This window comes from Caloenas nicobarica, chromosome 1 (genome assembly GCF_036013445.1).
Source record: "Caloenas nicobarica isolate bCalNic1 chromosome 1, bCalNic1.hap1, whole genome shotgun sequence".
Lineage (NCBI taxonomy): Eukaryota > Metazoa > Chordata > Aves > Columbiformes > Columbidae > Caloenas > Caloenas nicobarica.
In genome coordinates, this window is record NC_088245.1 from 191,654,799 (window position 1) to 191,671,128 (window position 16,330).

Below are 16,330 nucleotides of genomic sequence, written 5' to 3' on the forward strand. Positions count from 1 at the left end.
TGCCTTCCTGCTCCCTGAGCGGGTCTCTGCTGATCCTGCTTGGAGCGTGTTCATGCAGCTGAACCTGCAAGTGGTTACTTCTTTTCTTCCCCTCTCAAAAATGGATAGAACAGTCTATGGTCGCGTAAAAATGCTGTTGTGCTGAAAATAGTTCTAAACTTCCTGGGAAATAATTTTCATCTCGTATTTTTTACTATTTAGGAATTCCAGTCCCATTCCAGGAAGCCTAGTTAATTTATACCTAAGCAATTAAGAAACTCAAGTTTTTTGACTCAAAAGCACAATATGTTTACTGTCATAGTTTCTCAAATGTCCCCACCTGGAACTTCTATGAAACAGGCAATTAGTGTCCTGTTTTCACAACTGGTCTTTGCAAGTCAGCGGGTCCTCATGCATGAAAATATAAATTGCCAGTTCAGCAGATGACAACAGAAACTCTGATTTCTCTTGTTCCTCTGCTCAGCACCAAATAGCTGCTAGATATCTCTTTTAAAAGACTGTGTCAGTGACCACAGTACACAGATAGTAAAATAAACAGAAAAGGCCATTTCCTTTATTAACCTTTGAAATACTAAGCATGCACCAAAAGGAAATTCTAAATGCAAACATGATTCAAAAAGACATGGTATTACAGCTTCAAGAAAACACCACAACTCCACATAAGACAAAATTATAGACTTCAAAAATGTTACAGAAAACTCTGATGAACTTCATGTAGCTTTTGAAAATTAAGTAAAAAAGCAATACCAATTGTACATGGTATTTCATATGGAGAAAAAAACAATTTTAATTTTAATTTTAATTGGATGTGAAATATTCTATGTCTCTTGTAAATTTTTATGTTAGCTAGCTCAGGTCAAAAACCTACTTGTCATTATATTTATTGCACAAAAATAATGAAAGGTGCATGTTTAGAAAACAGGTTCAGTATTACTCAGTCTATTCTTCATGCAATTGCCCTTTTCTTTGTCATAGCTTTTCTGTTTTGCTCACGTGGAAAACAATGTGCCCAGCGTTACTGTACTGCTGAATACAAAACTGTGTAAGAAAACAACAGTTCAGCTTTGAACACAGGTTTTCAGTCACCGGCTCTGACTCTTGCTTCTTTGGCATCCACATCATGTAGTGTTCTGCTTATGGCATCCCATCAGGCATTACAGGCTGATTTTTGTCTTATTATTACATTCTCTGCAAAAGGCATCTTTTACCTATGCTGTCTACCAACAAAATTTAAACATGGGCACTCAAAAATTTTCATCATGAAAATGTTTACTCTGACGTAACTGATGTATCAGAAAAACTGGCCAAAGAAATAGCAAATTAATTTTCAGAACTAATACTACACAGAAGTGGAGTAAATTCCAAGTGGCCTGAAAAAGAAGCTAAACCACTGACTTAGAGATTGCTTTCCAAGCCATTAGACACACAGTGCAAAAATTAGCACAGCAAGTTTCCCAAAAGAGCATGGGACTTAAGAAAAAATAATAATAAAAAACAAATATGAAAGTTTTCTTTCTTTCACTCACTCACTTTGAGCAAACAGCCCAAGAACTCTGACATTCTTACACGATCAGTAAAAAAATTCCCAGACATGCCCTCAACTCAGAGTTGATACTAGGTGGTCACAAACTTCAAACAAAGGTTTAGGGGTACCCCAAAAAACCACAAAAAGCCCACTGCTCTCACCATTTGTATCTTCTTTAATATTTTTCCATTGTGAAGTAAGGTGCTTTCTTGCAGGCAGGAAGTAAAAAATTCCTTTTACTAAGGTATTTCAAGCCCAAATAAGCCAATGGCTACCAGTGGAACAATTCCAAAAGATATATTTAAAATATATGCTTTTGTAAAATCTGGTAAGTTGAAAATAGTATTAAGGATGACTTACTGAAATTTGAGGTAGACCCCAGCAAAATCAAGAAAGGAAAATATACTGGCTGTTTATTTTTAGAGTTTTGTGTTAATCAGAATGCTTTTTTAAAAATTGTAACTTAATGAATGAATCAAAATCCTTTATCTGAACACATGCAAGTTTTAAGGTCTCAGCTAATACAGTAATAATTTCATTGGTTTTCTCTGATTTTAATTACTCCAGTACTGCAGTGTACAGAAAAAGAGGTGACTTTTACAACCTGTAAGTACAATATACTTAAAAAGAGCTTCTGGAAACAAAGTGTGGACACAATGTTGACTCCATAATTCCATTACAGAGCTGTGTTAGCAGACTAACTGACTTTAAAACTTCCAATGTAAGAAGACAAGATTTTGTTAATTGGAACCTAATTAGCTGGAGCAGAGAATATACCAAGTTTTAGTGGCATCCTTACTTATGATGAAACTTAATGAAGGGCCAAGATGCACAGCTTGGGGAAGGACTATAAAGTTAATAAAATGGATTAATTAAGACAGTGTTCATTGAATATTAGGTACAGGATTGAGATTATTAGTAGTCCTATTTCCAACTAATGATTTACATGGGTTAAGTTTGACACTATCAATATCCTTAATTTCTATACCTATAATCAATTATTACAGATTCAGTGATCTACACTCCTAAATGAGTTATCAACCAAACTGGTGTTTGACTGAAAATGTTAATATTCAAAAAACCCTAAACCATTTTGAGTCAGTCATTGCTAAACTAACTAAACCAGTACTAATGAAATGGGAAAAGTCTCTTATAGGAAGCAGCAGTAATGAACTGTTGCGCAGTTGGAAAACAACATGGTGACTACATTGCAAAGCCTGACTGCAGCAAGACACACTCAAAAAAGTTGTTTTGCTTATATGATGCATTTTCTTCAAGGTGAGCAATACATATTGGATTTACTTCTCAAAAACTATTGAAGTAAATTCAGATTTCTTTCTCTGTTATTTGTGCTGAGATCCATTACAAAGCTTTTTCATAAAAATGTTTCTCCATAATAGGAAAAAGAACGTGTTCAAAATACAGACACCTCAAGCAAGCTACACTCCATAAAAACACTATTTTCACCTTGCTCTCAACATGAAGCCAGGAAGAAGGCTTTCTGGAATCCTACTCTAATAATTTATGATACTGTGTATAAGGCTTCAGTCAAGAGAGGTGTCATGAGAGGCAGTCTGAGAGTCCAAGATCTTTCATTTATGAGCCTGTGAGACTGGAATAAACACGATGCTCTGAAAAAGCATTTGATATAGTGAATCATATGTAACTTATTTTTAGCATTCTAAGAACAATAGACTATGGAGATCTGGACTTACTCATCCACGTTAAGACCTTTCTGTGAAACTGTCATGCAAAGCCCTCTTTCAGCTGTTTACCAATGTGGTTCGGCTAAGCAGTCTTCATCACCCAGTATACAGATTTAAAAAATATGATGAGAAGGTTTTTGTGACAGCAGAAACACTGAAAAATCCAGTGGTAAATTAAATAGACTTAGGAGACAAAGTCACTACAATCAAAAGCATGTGATTTGAATGCTTCTGTTCCCTCGTTTCCATCTCTGACATTACTTCTGAGAGCCAGTGAACAGGGTGAGAGATGGGCTTCTCTGACCTGGATGTACCCTGGTCAAGGCCAGGTTGGATGGGGCTTTGAGCAATCTGGTCTAGTGGAACATGTCCCTGCCCATGGCAGGAGGGTTGGAACTAGACGGTCTTTAAGGTCCCTTCCAACCCAAACTATTCTATGATTTGGTACATCTTTGTTTCCTAAACAGATAAGTTAAATGACACCTCAATCCTATATGCAAAGAGTTTTACGCCAATTGATTTATGATGAGCAAAGGTATTCCTTCTGTGCAAGAAAGACCTAGTAACAAATGCAGGAAGCGTGTTGTGTTTCTCGTTTTTGTTTTTTTCCTGTAGAGAATGGGAGATGGACAGCTTCCCTCTTGAGCTCACCACGTTCGCCAAGTTATTATGACAGTACCATCCTCACCTTCAGTCAAGCCTCCTGCCCACGCTGAGAGCAATGCTATGAGGATTTAGGGGATTTCCGTGTTCCAAGCAGTGGATGAGGTTCCTTCTTTTAGTATATTTACACAGAACTGGAAAATTGCTATAAAAACAGGGAGGTTGGGAAGGGTGCGTAAGTTTCCCACATTTGTGAGCCTTGGGAACGAAAATACAGGATTGGCACCAGACCCAGAGGTACAGCAAAGTAAAATGCAGAACACCTGTCTATACGCAGACATCCAGAAGGCTCTCCGACCAGGCAGGATGGGTATCCCACCAGCTACCCTGTGTTGAGACATGGCTGCATGACAGAGAGACTCACAGTTGCTTCTGGTACAGAACTGCCCCGATCCCACTCTTTGCCCAGTATCCCAACCTCCATGGGAAGCACTAAGCAGGACACGCTTCAGTTACTGCGAGGCGAGCTGCTGAAGCACCTGCAGGGCTTTGCTGGTGTCAGAGCCCAGAGCACAGGGACAGCAGGGCAGGGACTGGCAGCCGTGGCCCGTCCCACCACCCCAGCCAGGAGCAGGGCCAGGACACGGGCCTGGCTGGGCAGGGCCCACGGCTGGCAGGGCTGTGGGCCGCTGGAGACCAGCCCTACCGTGGTGTTGCTGGGGCAGGGACTGATGGCCCCAGCACCTGGAACGGTGTCCAGCCCTACCGTGGTGTTGCTGGGGCAGAGACTGATGGCCCCAGCACCTGGAATGGCGTCTGGGCTGTGAGCAGGGGTGGGCGAGACTCAGAGGAGGCCATGAAGGCTTATTAGTGCCCTCAGGGTACCCATTCAGAGTAATGTAACCTAATTGAATCAAAGCTATAGGAAGCCCTTATCGGTTGATTCCAATAAATTTAGAGCTGCAATTGCAGGGCTGCTCCGGGCACAGCTGCGAGCTCTGCGAACAGGAGCCATGTTTCGCTGAACCCTCAGACAGCCGGGGGGTAAACAGCGATGGGCTCCCGGTAACCATGTGCTGCCTCACAGACACTGCTGCTTTTAAGATCAGGTAGCTCTTTAACATCATTAAGTATGTATTTATTTTAGTAGAATAGACCAATAGTCCAGGAAAGGTGTATTTTCAAAGCAAACTAGAGAAGTTCTGCTGACTGTCAGCAGTTAGTTTTCTTGGCTATGTATTTATCTCAAAGGCTGAAGCTGTACCATAAAAGATGTGTCCCCACGTGACTTGATCTGAAGCTTTTTCCTCCTGCTTACTGGTAGATGTGACAGATCTTCAAGGATGCCAGGGTGCCCTTGCAGAGCTAACGTCAGCCTTCACTGTCCTTTTGCCACAGAAGCCATAGCTTCCACCCATACTACATGCCCAGCTAAGGAAATGAGACCTTGTTGCGTGGATCTCCAAACTGGGAAGGTATCTACACAATGTATTTAAGTTTTTCTTGTATTTGTCATGCCAGCAGATATGCAGGATCACCTATGGCATAATTCAAGCTGTCTGACAGGTAAACTGTACTATGCCAGACTCAGGCCTAGAAAAGGGCACATGAATTTAAACTTAAAAACATACAGCAATCCTCATGAAGCAGTACCTCATTGACTTCAGATATGACTCTGAAAGCATGCAAAGGATGAAGCTGTTGCAAAAATATGGAAGGATACCTCTTTAATTAATTGCTATTTATCTGGCAAGAATGCAACCAAAGTAAATACTTGATTTTCTTTCTGTCCTTTAAGATGACAGATGAGAGATAAGGCTGGCCTGAACTGACTGTAGTATGACTTTCATTTTCTGGATAATGGTAATAACCAATATCTTCGAATGAGACAAAACCCTGATTAGAGCCATGTGGTAGGTTCTCTGCTCTATTTGCAAGCATCAGCCAACACGTGACAACCTTGGTCACCTTGGATACAATCTCTGTCTTCCAATGTTAAATCCTCTTAGCGATTTGAACCATCATATGCACCACTGACTACTGTCCAACTATATCCATGCAGTAGTAAGGCCCAGGGACAGTGAGCATGCTGGAGAGTTTTGCTGTCAGAATGAAATTTGAAGCCTGAAACAGCATTTTTCCCACAAGCCCAGCTATGGAAACCCTGAAATCACTGAGAAAGCTCCTGCTAACATTGCCTGGCTCTGGAATCATAGAATAGTTGGAAGGGATGTTTAAAGCTCATCTAGTCCAACCCCCTGCAATGAGCAGGGGCATCTTCAACTAGATTAGGTTGCTCAGAGCCCCGTCCAGCCTGGCCTTGAATGTCTCCAGGGATGGGACATCTACCGCCTCTCTGGGCAACCTGGGACAGTGTCTTGCCACCCTCATTGTAAAAAATTTCTTCCTCATATCTAGCCTCAATCTCCCCTCTTTTAATTTGAAACCATTACTCCTTGTCCTGTCACAACAGGCCTTGCTAAAAAGTCTGTCCCTATCTTTCTTACAGGCCCCTTTTAAGTACAGAAAGGCTGCAATAAGGTCTCCCTGGGGCCTTCTCCCAGGCTGAACAACCCCAGCTCTCTCAGCCTGTCCTCACAGGAGAGGTGTTCCAGCCCTCTGATCATTTTTGTGTCCCTCCTCTGGCCCCACTCTAACAGGTCCATGTCTTTCCTGTGCTGAGGGCTCCAGAGCTGGACACGGTACTGCAGGTGGGGTCTCACCAGAGCTGAGCAAAGGGTGAGAATCACCTCCCTCAACCTCCTGGCCACAAATATTTGAGTGTTTTTATGGAGCTGTATCTAGCTGAAAATACCTATGCAAACATGTGTCCTTTTCCATCCTGATTGCTAAAATAGCATGGACTTTTTCTCTCTGTCTCATGGAAGCTGGACTTTGACCCAGGCTACATCATATCTCCATCCTCCTGCACTCCCCATGACTACTTCTGAACACCTACATTTGTGTCTTCCTCTTTTTCCGACTATATCTTTCATATTCTTTCCCTCAGCTCCTGTGTTTCAATTTTACTGTATGTCCCCCTGAACTACATAGAAGACACATCATCTGTGGCCACTGCTTCAATCACACAAACCTTTCCAGGTCCTTTAGGAAGAGAACTGTCCTGAGGTTCAAGATTAGCCACTCTAGACAGACTACTGCTCTATACCGTTCAGTGCTTGACTTCTGTTACAGGTGTCAGCCTGAGACACATACTAAGATAACTAGAGAGGCATATTATTTCTGAGGTGATGAGTAGAAGGGGAAGGGAAGGCTCTTTATGCCATTGGAGTTGTCTTTGCTATATTTGATGGTCTGCTTCTTCAGTATAGAAGCTTGATTTTTCCTATATTTTTCTGTCTTCACATCCTTTGAGTACATGAGTAGAGCTTGCTTACTTCACAGATGGTATCTCCCAAGTTTAGCTGCCTTGCTCTCTGCTGGGGGAAAGAACAAGCTGATCTGGTCCAGCTTGGGCTTTATTATCACTGGCAGAGCTTGGTTTTGTTGAATGGACTATACTTGGAGAGCCAGTGAAGTTCCAACAAAGGTCAGTCAGTGAAGGAGGGAAGAGTGATGGCTGAGACTATTGTTCTGCTTAATTGATTTATTGAAATAGAGAAGCTAGCTGCTGGGAAGTCTGACTAACAAGAAACCGAACCAAGGAGACAATCCACATAGAAATCAAACTTAGTCCTTACGTACAGCTGGGGGTTGAATAAAATACTGAGACGAACTGTTAGTCTAAAAAATTGACCTGGGATCCAGTCAGTGACCTGCAGGAAAGAAACTCTGCTGAGCTGACACTTGCTGTAGGAGACGGGCTTCCTCCTGAGGACAGTGACTGTCCTTGGTCCTCCAGACTGTCCTATGACTGACAGACATAGATCTGCCCATTCAACAAGTCACTTAATGCATCCACTGTAACAAATCTGTAGGGCTCCATACAATAAAAATATAGTGTATTCAGGTTACGTATCAAGTAAGATGGTGTGGAGATGCTTTCACTGCCTCATGAGCAGGTAAGGACAGTCATCAGCACAAGATAATAAAGTGAGGCAGGATTTCATAAAGAAGCATCTTAAGTACTTCAGAGACAATCATTGAAAGAATAGATAATTATTCTTAATGTCCTACACATTATTTGTCCCAACTGGATCTAAAAAACCCATCTACTTATATTTAGCCATATAATTTAAATACCAAATACAGGGTACAGTTGAAATAAAGAGTTATGATACATTAGATACAGAGTTATAATATTATAAACTATGAGCTCCTTAGGGTTGGGATGGACTGCCCACATGCCTTACAGAATTTTGACTACCACAAATGCTAGTGGAATAAAATAATTATATTAATGATGAGTGACAGAATCCTTGAGTGACAGAGAGGTGCCTAGGGACAGATGACAATGGGAATCTGGCATGTCGGTAGCATTTATAGAGGAAGGTCCTAGGGAGGATACTTGTATGGGCTAAAAAGAACAGCATTTTCAATATATACCTACATAAAGTTACTCAAATATTAAGTTGTCTTCAATTTATCTGGGCATATGCATATGGAGTGGATAGTTAGAACAGAGTAAGGCAGTTCAGCTTTCCTCTTTTCCATGACATTACTTGTTTCTTATAGTCACTCCTGTCTGTACGCTGTGAATAAACAGGAGTCCAAAGGCCCTGTGTATGTCAAACTATCCAGGAGGACTTAAAACGTAAAAAATACGTAATGCTAATGTGTGTCATAGATGACAACAAAGGAGGCATTCCTTTTGTGATGCAGCTGGAATTTTAGTCCATGTAAAACAGAAAATTCTACATTACAGCTGTATGATAAAACTGCTTGGTATTATTATAGCCTACATAAATCTTACTGGTTATCACAGCCCGGTGCTCAAAAACAACAACAACAAAACTTCTACTTCCTTTTCTTCCAAGTCTGTTCTTAGCATATTTCGTCTACTGTAATGCCTGGAGAAAGTGAAGCCTAGATTAAAGCTAAGCGGACAGCAATGCCACTAGACAAATTAGTTGGTCAGTCTTTGCAAAACTAAACTTGATTATTCTTGTCCTTTCAGAGTCTTCCCAACCACCTACTTGGCTGTTATCACCAGTCCTGCTTTGAAATAGTTCTATATTTTAATGTCTTTGAGCTTTTAATGAAATGGAAGTAATAAATACACTAGTATCAACCACATCACTGCTTTCAGTTTTTTTCCCCTGGTGGGTGGGATAAAACCTACTTAACAAAAGGAGAAACTGATAGGCAGAATACATGAATATGCTGATAGTCCCAATCGTGTAATGAGTAAATTCTGTTCTTGAGTTCAGTATTCAGAGAGATCCTGAATTTAGACAGGCTCAGGAAAAGAAGATGCTTCCTGGACAAAAGCATAATGAAAGTTTACCAACAGCTAAATTAACCATTTACCACTGTCAATGCCTGTAGCTCACTATGTTTTATCAATGTCTACAGCTGTGTGTAAGTGCTGCTGAATGCTGTATTTAAAGATTAGCCTGATCAGTATGCACAGGATGAATTATTACCCTAAATGATAATCAACGGTCCTAAAAATGGAACTATTTTCTGAGTCTTTTCCTTACAGTGTTAAGATACTTAAACAATTTTATCATTTGAACTGGCAAAAATATTTCCCTGGCTTCTTCATTCTAGCTTCATTTTAAGGTCACCATTGCTTGAAAAAAATCAGTAGTAATAAAATATCAAATTGTGTTTGTAAGTGAAGCAATGCAAAGAAGATTTACAATATAAACTGATAAAAATGTAATAGGAATGTCATCAGCTGTGAAAAAAGGCCTGCAGGAAAAGTTCCTAATATTCCTTATAAAGGAGAACAATTATTTACAGAAAAGAGGTAGGAAATTATTAAAGGTTATCAAGAATAAATTATTTGCATTTCATTTATGTGAATTTAATTTCACAAACGGGAAAATCTCTTTTAATTAATTCTGCTGTCAAATGCCTTTCATTTGGATTAATATAACTCGACAATCTGGGTACAGTAGTTTAATCATTAAAAATTAGCCACATAGCTGTGACCTTAATGCAATTATTGAAATGTTTGTCATATTTCAGAGACCCTAAAAAGGTGAAAAAATTGACCTGAAATTCCAAAGAAAATATTATCCAGACAAACTAAAAAAACCCCACATCTGGAAACAAAAGGTTTCCATTCCAACTTGTTAAAGACTTAGCAGTAGACAGTCAACTTTAGAATCATGCCTAGAAAACATATTAACTGGGAGTGCACTTTTAATGACGATTGCTGCCAAATCCAGTAACCAAAATGTCAAATCACATTGAGTGGAGAGCCAAGGCAGCAGTAGGGGTAGGTGACGTGTGCTCTGCCTTCTCTGCCGCTGGAATCCTGCTCTCCCAGCCAAGATTTCATGGGCTGCAGGAGGGGCTGGTGCTGTGCCCCTCGCTGCTGCCCTAGAAAAGCAAAAATTTTTTGTGCCTGCTACCATCTGCAACTCATGGTGGGACACAATCCTGGTTTTCCACCACAGTTACCAGATCACTGTAATTTACAGTTGGGCTCTGTGTACTTTGCATAAGAAAGAGATGGATACATCAAACAGGCACATGGAACCCAAAGAAACTGAGAGAAAAATTCATAGAAACAACAGTAATGATAATCAGAAAGGATAAGCAGGCAAAATGTGTGTATGAAAAGAAATATCTAGGTAAAAAATACATCAGTAGGTCTTTAATCCTATAGTAACTTCAGAGCTTGAACATAAGCTAGACTCTGTGACAAAAGAAAGGAAAAACCAATTACATTATAAACAGATCATTTCAGCTTCTCTAAAAGATATCTTAAGTATTCATCACTCATTATAAAATTAAACTGTCATGTCTTGTAATGACTTGGAGAATTCGAGCTAGAAACACCTCAGTGTTAGAGAACTTTGCATGCTTGATTTTCTTTGAAGTATATTTGAGTTTAATTGGAACAGCATCTTCAAAGAGCTCACCATTTGACTTCCTATTGTGAAAAAAGGCCAAAGGGTGGCTCTGCACCACCAATTTATAATCCTTGTCTTGCAAATCCTCCAGACTTGCTGGTCACAATTCTAGTCAGTAGAGTAGAAATGTGAGAACAAAGCTGCTAAACATCCAACAGCTACCCCACAAAAAGGGTGGACTTAAATTCTTAACCATTATTCCAGCATCATTTTTGCCATTTTCTTCGTCACTTCCTTCTTTACAACCTCATTATTTCAAGATCATTTTGACTGAATGTCTACAAAAACCTGCTTACCCATTTGTCACAGTCACCCTCAAACAGCAGCATGACATGACTTGTAAGTCCTATTAGTATTAATAAGACATGAGTATGCCACTGAATTATTGTTAGTGTCTCATGGTTAGACCCTTGTAAGAAATAAGTTCTGAAAATGTTGACAAGAAGAAGGTGACATTCCAGTCTCTTGTCATATTACTACAATCTGCATTGAATTTACCAAATAAAATTTCACTGAACCACCTCTGGAATAAGACAAGATCAACATTCTGATATTTATAGTTTCACAGAGCAACAAAAATAATATATCGAAACTCAACAACTCAAAATCTCTGTAATGCAAGGTGAAATGGGAATAAACCAGGGTCACCGGTTCATATCCATGTCTGAAACATTACATGAAATGCAGAGGTTAGTGTTTAGAACAACAGAGGTGCCACAAGGAAATTATGTTCTCAGTCCTGATCTTTCCATTGTTCCCCTGATCTTGTCAAGGAATTTTACAAGCAATTTTGTCTTAAAATTTTAAAGATCTCCACTGTGCATCACATGAAGACTGGATGGTAACAAATAGCTGCTGGCATTCTTTTTAAAGGACCTACACTATGACTGTTACTTTATTCTACTTTTTGCAATTTGGAGGAGATTCATGAAAGAAGAAGAAACCAGATCTTTGTCAAAATATTCCTTCCTGTCAGCTTTTTTTGTGTTATTTCCAAACTATGTATGATATTTCTGTCATCTCACAGCTACCTAATGTTTCAGAGGAAAACCTGGAAAAACTTCCCAAGCATCAAGTGCTTCTGAATCTAGATCAAGAGATACAGCTAAACAGATGCCATCAGAATCAAGACAACCTGAATCTTACTGTTCAGAACATCCAAACTTGAAAATAGGGAACTAAGTATTCTATACTATGTTTTATAACAAAAACATTATAAGATTTTTTTAAAATTCCCTTACAGCTCAGAAATACAGGTTCCTGTTGGTGTTTTTTATTATTATTTTTACCTTGTCAGTACTAAAATATAGATTATGAAACTGTTCTTCCCTAATCAAAATGACAAGAATGTATATAAAATACAGTCTCAAGTTATAACAGCAGACTCCCAGGAGTTCAGTTGCATAAGACAATTTGCAACAGACACACCTGTATGTTAAATTTGCCCAAAAGGTAAGTAATGGCAGTTCTCTCACTGTACAAGACCTTGTAATGCAGCTCCTTTTTCAAATGTTGCATGCTTTTTTCTATCTGGAAAATAGGTGCCATAGCACTTTGTTGGATTATGAAACCTACTACTGTCAGTACTAAAATAAGAACCGGCAGCGCTATTCATTTTCACGTTCTAGGTGAAAACCAGTAATGTACAGAAATACTGTTTCTATCATATTTCAGCGTTTTCTAATCTATTTTGACTCCAGTGACCACCCCCCCAGCAGTGAAATCTTTGCTGGCTGACACCCCTTCTGCCTCTCAATCACATTAACACGTGCCCATATTGCAAACAGAAATAAAATAGTCATTCCTTTTCATGTCACCCCTTTGGCGTATCTCGCATACCGCTGCCCACTCCCACAACCTATTGCCACAGTAGCGTATCTTACAGTTTGGGAAACACTATCAAACTCCAACGCAGATTACAAGCAAAATATTCTGCGTTGCGTAGCAAGCAAGCCTGATTTAAAAATAAATTCAATGTAAAGTACATATGTACTTAGAGTTTCTTTTTACTCACAAGAGGTTCTGCCATGATGATGCGAATCTTGCGTTCGGCCTGTGTAGTGAAGTTAACAAACAAGCTCTTCAGGACATATTCGCCTGGTTTACTGTCTGGGTCCACGCTGATAGGCAACATGGCTGGAGGTCCTTTTTCCCTCTGTGTACCAGAAACAGGTGGAACAGGTGGCTTGATGTATCCGTTACCAACTGGAGAAGCTGAAATGTAGAAAAGTCACTTTTACTTGTGGGTAATTCAACATATCGTAGCTTTTCCAGTGACCCACTAAACTGTCAAAGCAAAGCTGGAGAATAGTTGATAATCAGAGAAACACACAATACATAAATACAATTTCCATGGTATAGTTATAGGTAAAATTTACATCATCTAGACCGGAAGAAGAAATCAAAGATGAAATCTTATGTAATAAAACTGAGTAGTGTTTACTATGCAGTGCACACTCGATCCTCTTTTTTTACATGGTAGGACTTGCTGACACCAAACTGCTTGAATAACATCCTCATTTCCTGTTCTTTATCATGTAGGCCAGATCTCTAACTCAGTTGTCAAATAAAAAATCTATTCTTTACTGCCCTTCAAACTTTTTTTCTGGGAAACTGAAGAAAAAATAATTTGAAGTACCATGAAATGAAACCTCATTTATTTAAATATTACCATTCTATGCATACAATTTCCAAAACAAAATTCTTGGGTGTAGCTCTTATTGGCAATAAAAGTTATATTGGGTCTTCACGCAAGCACTGGTAGCACCCCCTGTTAGCTTTGCCAGAGCGTGGCCATTAGCCACTCTGAATGCAATGTGGGTGTTGCAACACCCATGAGGTCTGCTGGTGATGGGGCAGAGGGGCTTTAATGCAATACCAACTCTGGAAAGTATTGTGAACGAATACCTTTATAGCATTTCCCTATAGCATTGCATTCCAGAGTGTCTCGTTGTATGTTGTATCCAAGTTGCAAAGAAAGAAAGAAAGAAGAATGAACTACAATGATGGATGCTGCACATCTCATGCCCTTAGCCTCTCATTTTGAGGAACAGAATTGCAACTACTATTGAAAGTAATTGTCAGCTATTAATTACATGAGGTTCTTTTAAGAACAAATGAGATTTTACATCTTTCCTAAGCACTTTAACACTTCATTGCTGCAAAAAACTGAAAAAAATAAATCCCAAAGACTACATTGTATTTTGAGAGTATTCAAGATGTGGCAGAATCAGACCCCAAATTCACGCACTGAAAAATAAAAAAGGTGCATTGCAGAAAAGAGAACATATTTTCCTTTAGAAAAATCGAAGTCTAGAAGTCCACTATATGACTATAATGCAAGATAGAAATGCTTTTGTTCACCTAGCTGTTATTCTGCACAAGTAACGCATCCATACTTCACTTAGAAAATAACTCCCCTGAGTGATAAGGTACACATCGCTCTGGCACAGCAGCACCACTTCTTCCACTCCGATTGATGTTTCCTGCAAAGTTTCACTTGATTTTTGAGGGCAAAAGCATAATCACAGAGTTTTGTTGGCATTATGACTCTTTGCATAAAACCAAGTGCATTGAACTGTCCTACATCTATATTATATAAAACTGCTTCTAAAAATACACTGTTGTTCTGAATAACAATCTACTTCAAAGCAATGAAAAAAGAGCCACCAGAGAGGAGTGTCAGCATTACTTCTCTCCTGTCATCACCTTGGCTCTCCTAAAGTTTAAGCATGGACACAGTGGGATGCAAAGGATCAGATGCAAATTTATATGCACTATCAAATATACTAGGTAATGGAAATTTCTCCGCAAATGGCTTTAGGAAGGAGTCAGACAATACTTTTACAATCACTAATATATTTGCCAAATGTGTGGTTCTGACTGGCTCACAACTACCCACGAAATCAGTTTGATCACCAAGTGCTCAGTTAGGAAACATGGGCTTTTTTGTGAGCAGTGAAACAAATTTCCTTAAGGATTTGTGTCCTTTGTGCAGTAAAAGCCCTGCCCTCCCCTGTCATCACCCCGAGCTCCCTCAGACATTTCCAGCTCCCTCTGGAGCTCCGGGCCCCAGCTGGGCAGGCAGCTGCCTGCCAGTGCCTCTGCCTGGCAAAACACACCCGGCCGGGGGCACCGCAGCCACCATGGGCCACCGCAGCCACCATGGGCCACTGCAGCCACCACGGGCTGGGCCACCGCAGCCACCATGGGCCACCGCAGCCACCCTGGGCCACCACAGCCACTTTGGGCCACCACAGCCACCATGGGCTGGGCCACCGCAGCCACCATGGGCTGGGCCACCACAGCCACTCTGGGCCACCGCAGCCACCACGGGCTGGGCCATCACAGCCACTCTGGGCCACCACAGCCACCATGGGCTGGGCCACCACAGCCACTCTGGGCCACCACAGCCACCACGGGCTGGGCCACCGCAGCCACCCTGGGCCACCGCAGCCACCACGGGCTGGGCCATCACAGCCACTCTGGGCCACCACAGCCACCATGGGCTGGGCCACCGCAGCCACTCTGGGCCACCACAGCCACCATGGGCTGGGCCACTGCAGCCACCCTGGGCCACCGCAGCCACCACGGGCTGGGCCACCACAGCCACTCTGGGCCACCGCAGCCACCATGGGCTGGGCCACCGCAGCCACCCTGGGCCACCACAGCCACCACGGGCTGGGCCATCACAGCCACTCTGGGCCACCACAGCCACCATGGGCTGGGCTACTGCAGCCACCACGGGCTGGGCCACCACAGCCACTCTGGGCCACCGCAGCCACCATGGGCTGGGCCACCGCAGCCACCATGGGCTGGGCCACCACAGCCACCCTGGGCCACCGCAGCCACCATGGGCTGGGCCACCACAGCCACCCTGGGCCACTGCAGCCACCACGGGCTGGGCCACCACAGCCACTCTGGGCCACCACAGCCACCATGAGCTGGGCCACCGCAGCCACCATGGGCTGGGCCACTGCAGCCACCATAGGGTGGGCCACTGCAGCCACCATGAGCTGGGCCACCGCAGCCACCATGGGCTGGGCCACTGCAGCCACCATAGGGTGGGCCACTGCAGCCACCATAGGGTGGGCCACTGCAGCCACCACGGGCTGGGCCACCACAGCTACCCCAGGCTGGGCCACCGCAGCCACCACAGGCTGAAGGAATCGAATCAAATCCAAACTTGCCTTCTCTTCCTCAGGTAATTTTGGTTTAAATTGGCTGCTAAGTTGAAAATGTACTACACAGGGAGAAGCAGGAAGGCTGGAAGGAAGGCAGCGTGTGGGGTCATGCACACCTCACAGCCTTGGGAAGTTAAGAAACCCTAGTCACACTCCGTGGGACATGCCAACCTTTTCTTCAGTCATCATGGCATTCAGCCAGGATTTTGGGATTGGAATTTAAATCCACAGAGTCATTGTTAGTGGAAGCCTTTTAACAACGATGGTGTTTGGTTTGTGACACAGGCTGATCTATTTTTTCTCCCATACATCCAACTGAAAAAT

The 16,330-nt window shown here is 41.8% G+C and overlaps 1 protein-coding gene across 5 annotated transcripts in view; it reads right to left on the bottom strand.

Annotated features, from left to right (window-relative positions):
• FRY (FRY microtubule binding protein) overlaps positions 1 to 16,330 on the bottom strand; it is a 241,792-nt gene that overhangs the window by 126,456 nt on the left and 99,006 nt on the right. For all 5 annotated transcript variants that reach the window (XM_065627032.1, XM_065627031.1, XM_065627033.1 and 2 more), the window contains one exon: positions 12,838 to 13,037. In XM_065627032.1, coding sequence (XP_065483104.1) covers positions 12,838 to 12,957 — 120 coding nt within the window. In that variant the 5' untranslated portion in view covers positions 12,958 to 13,037. The remainder of the gene's footprint in view (positions 1 to 12,837; positions 13,038 to 16,330) is intronic.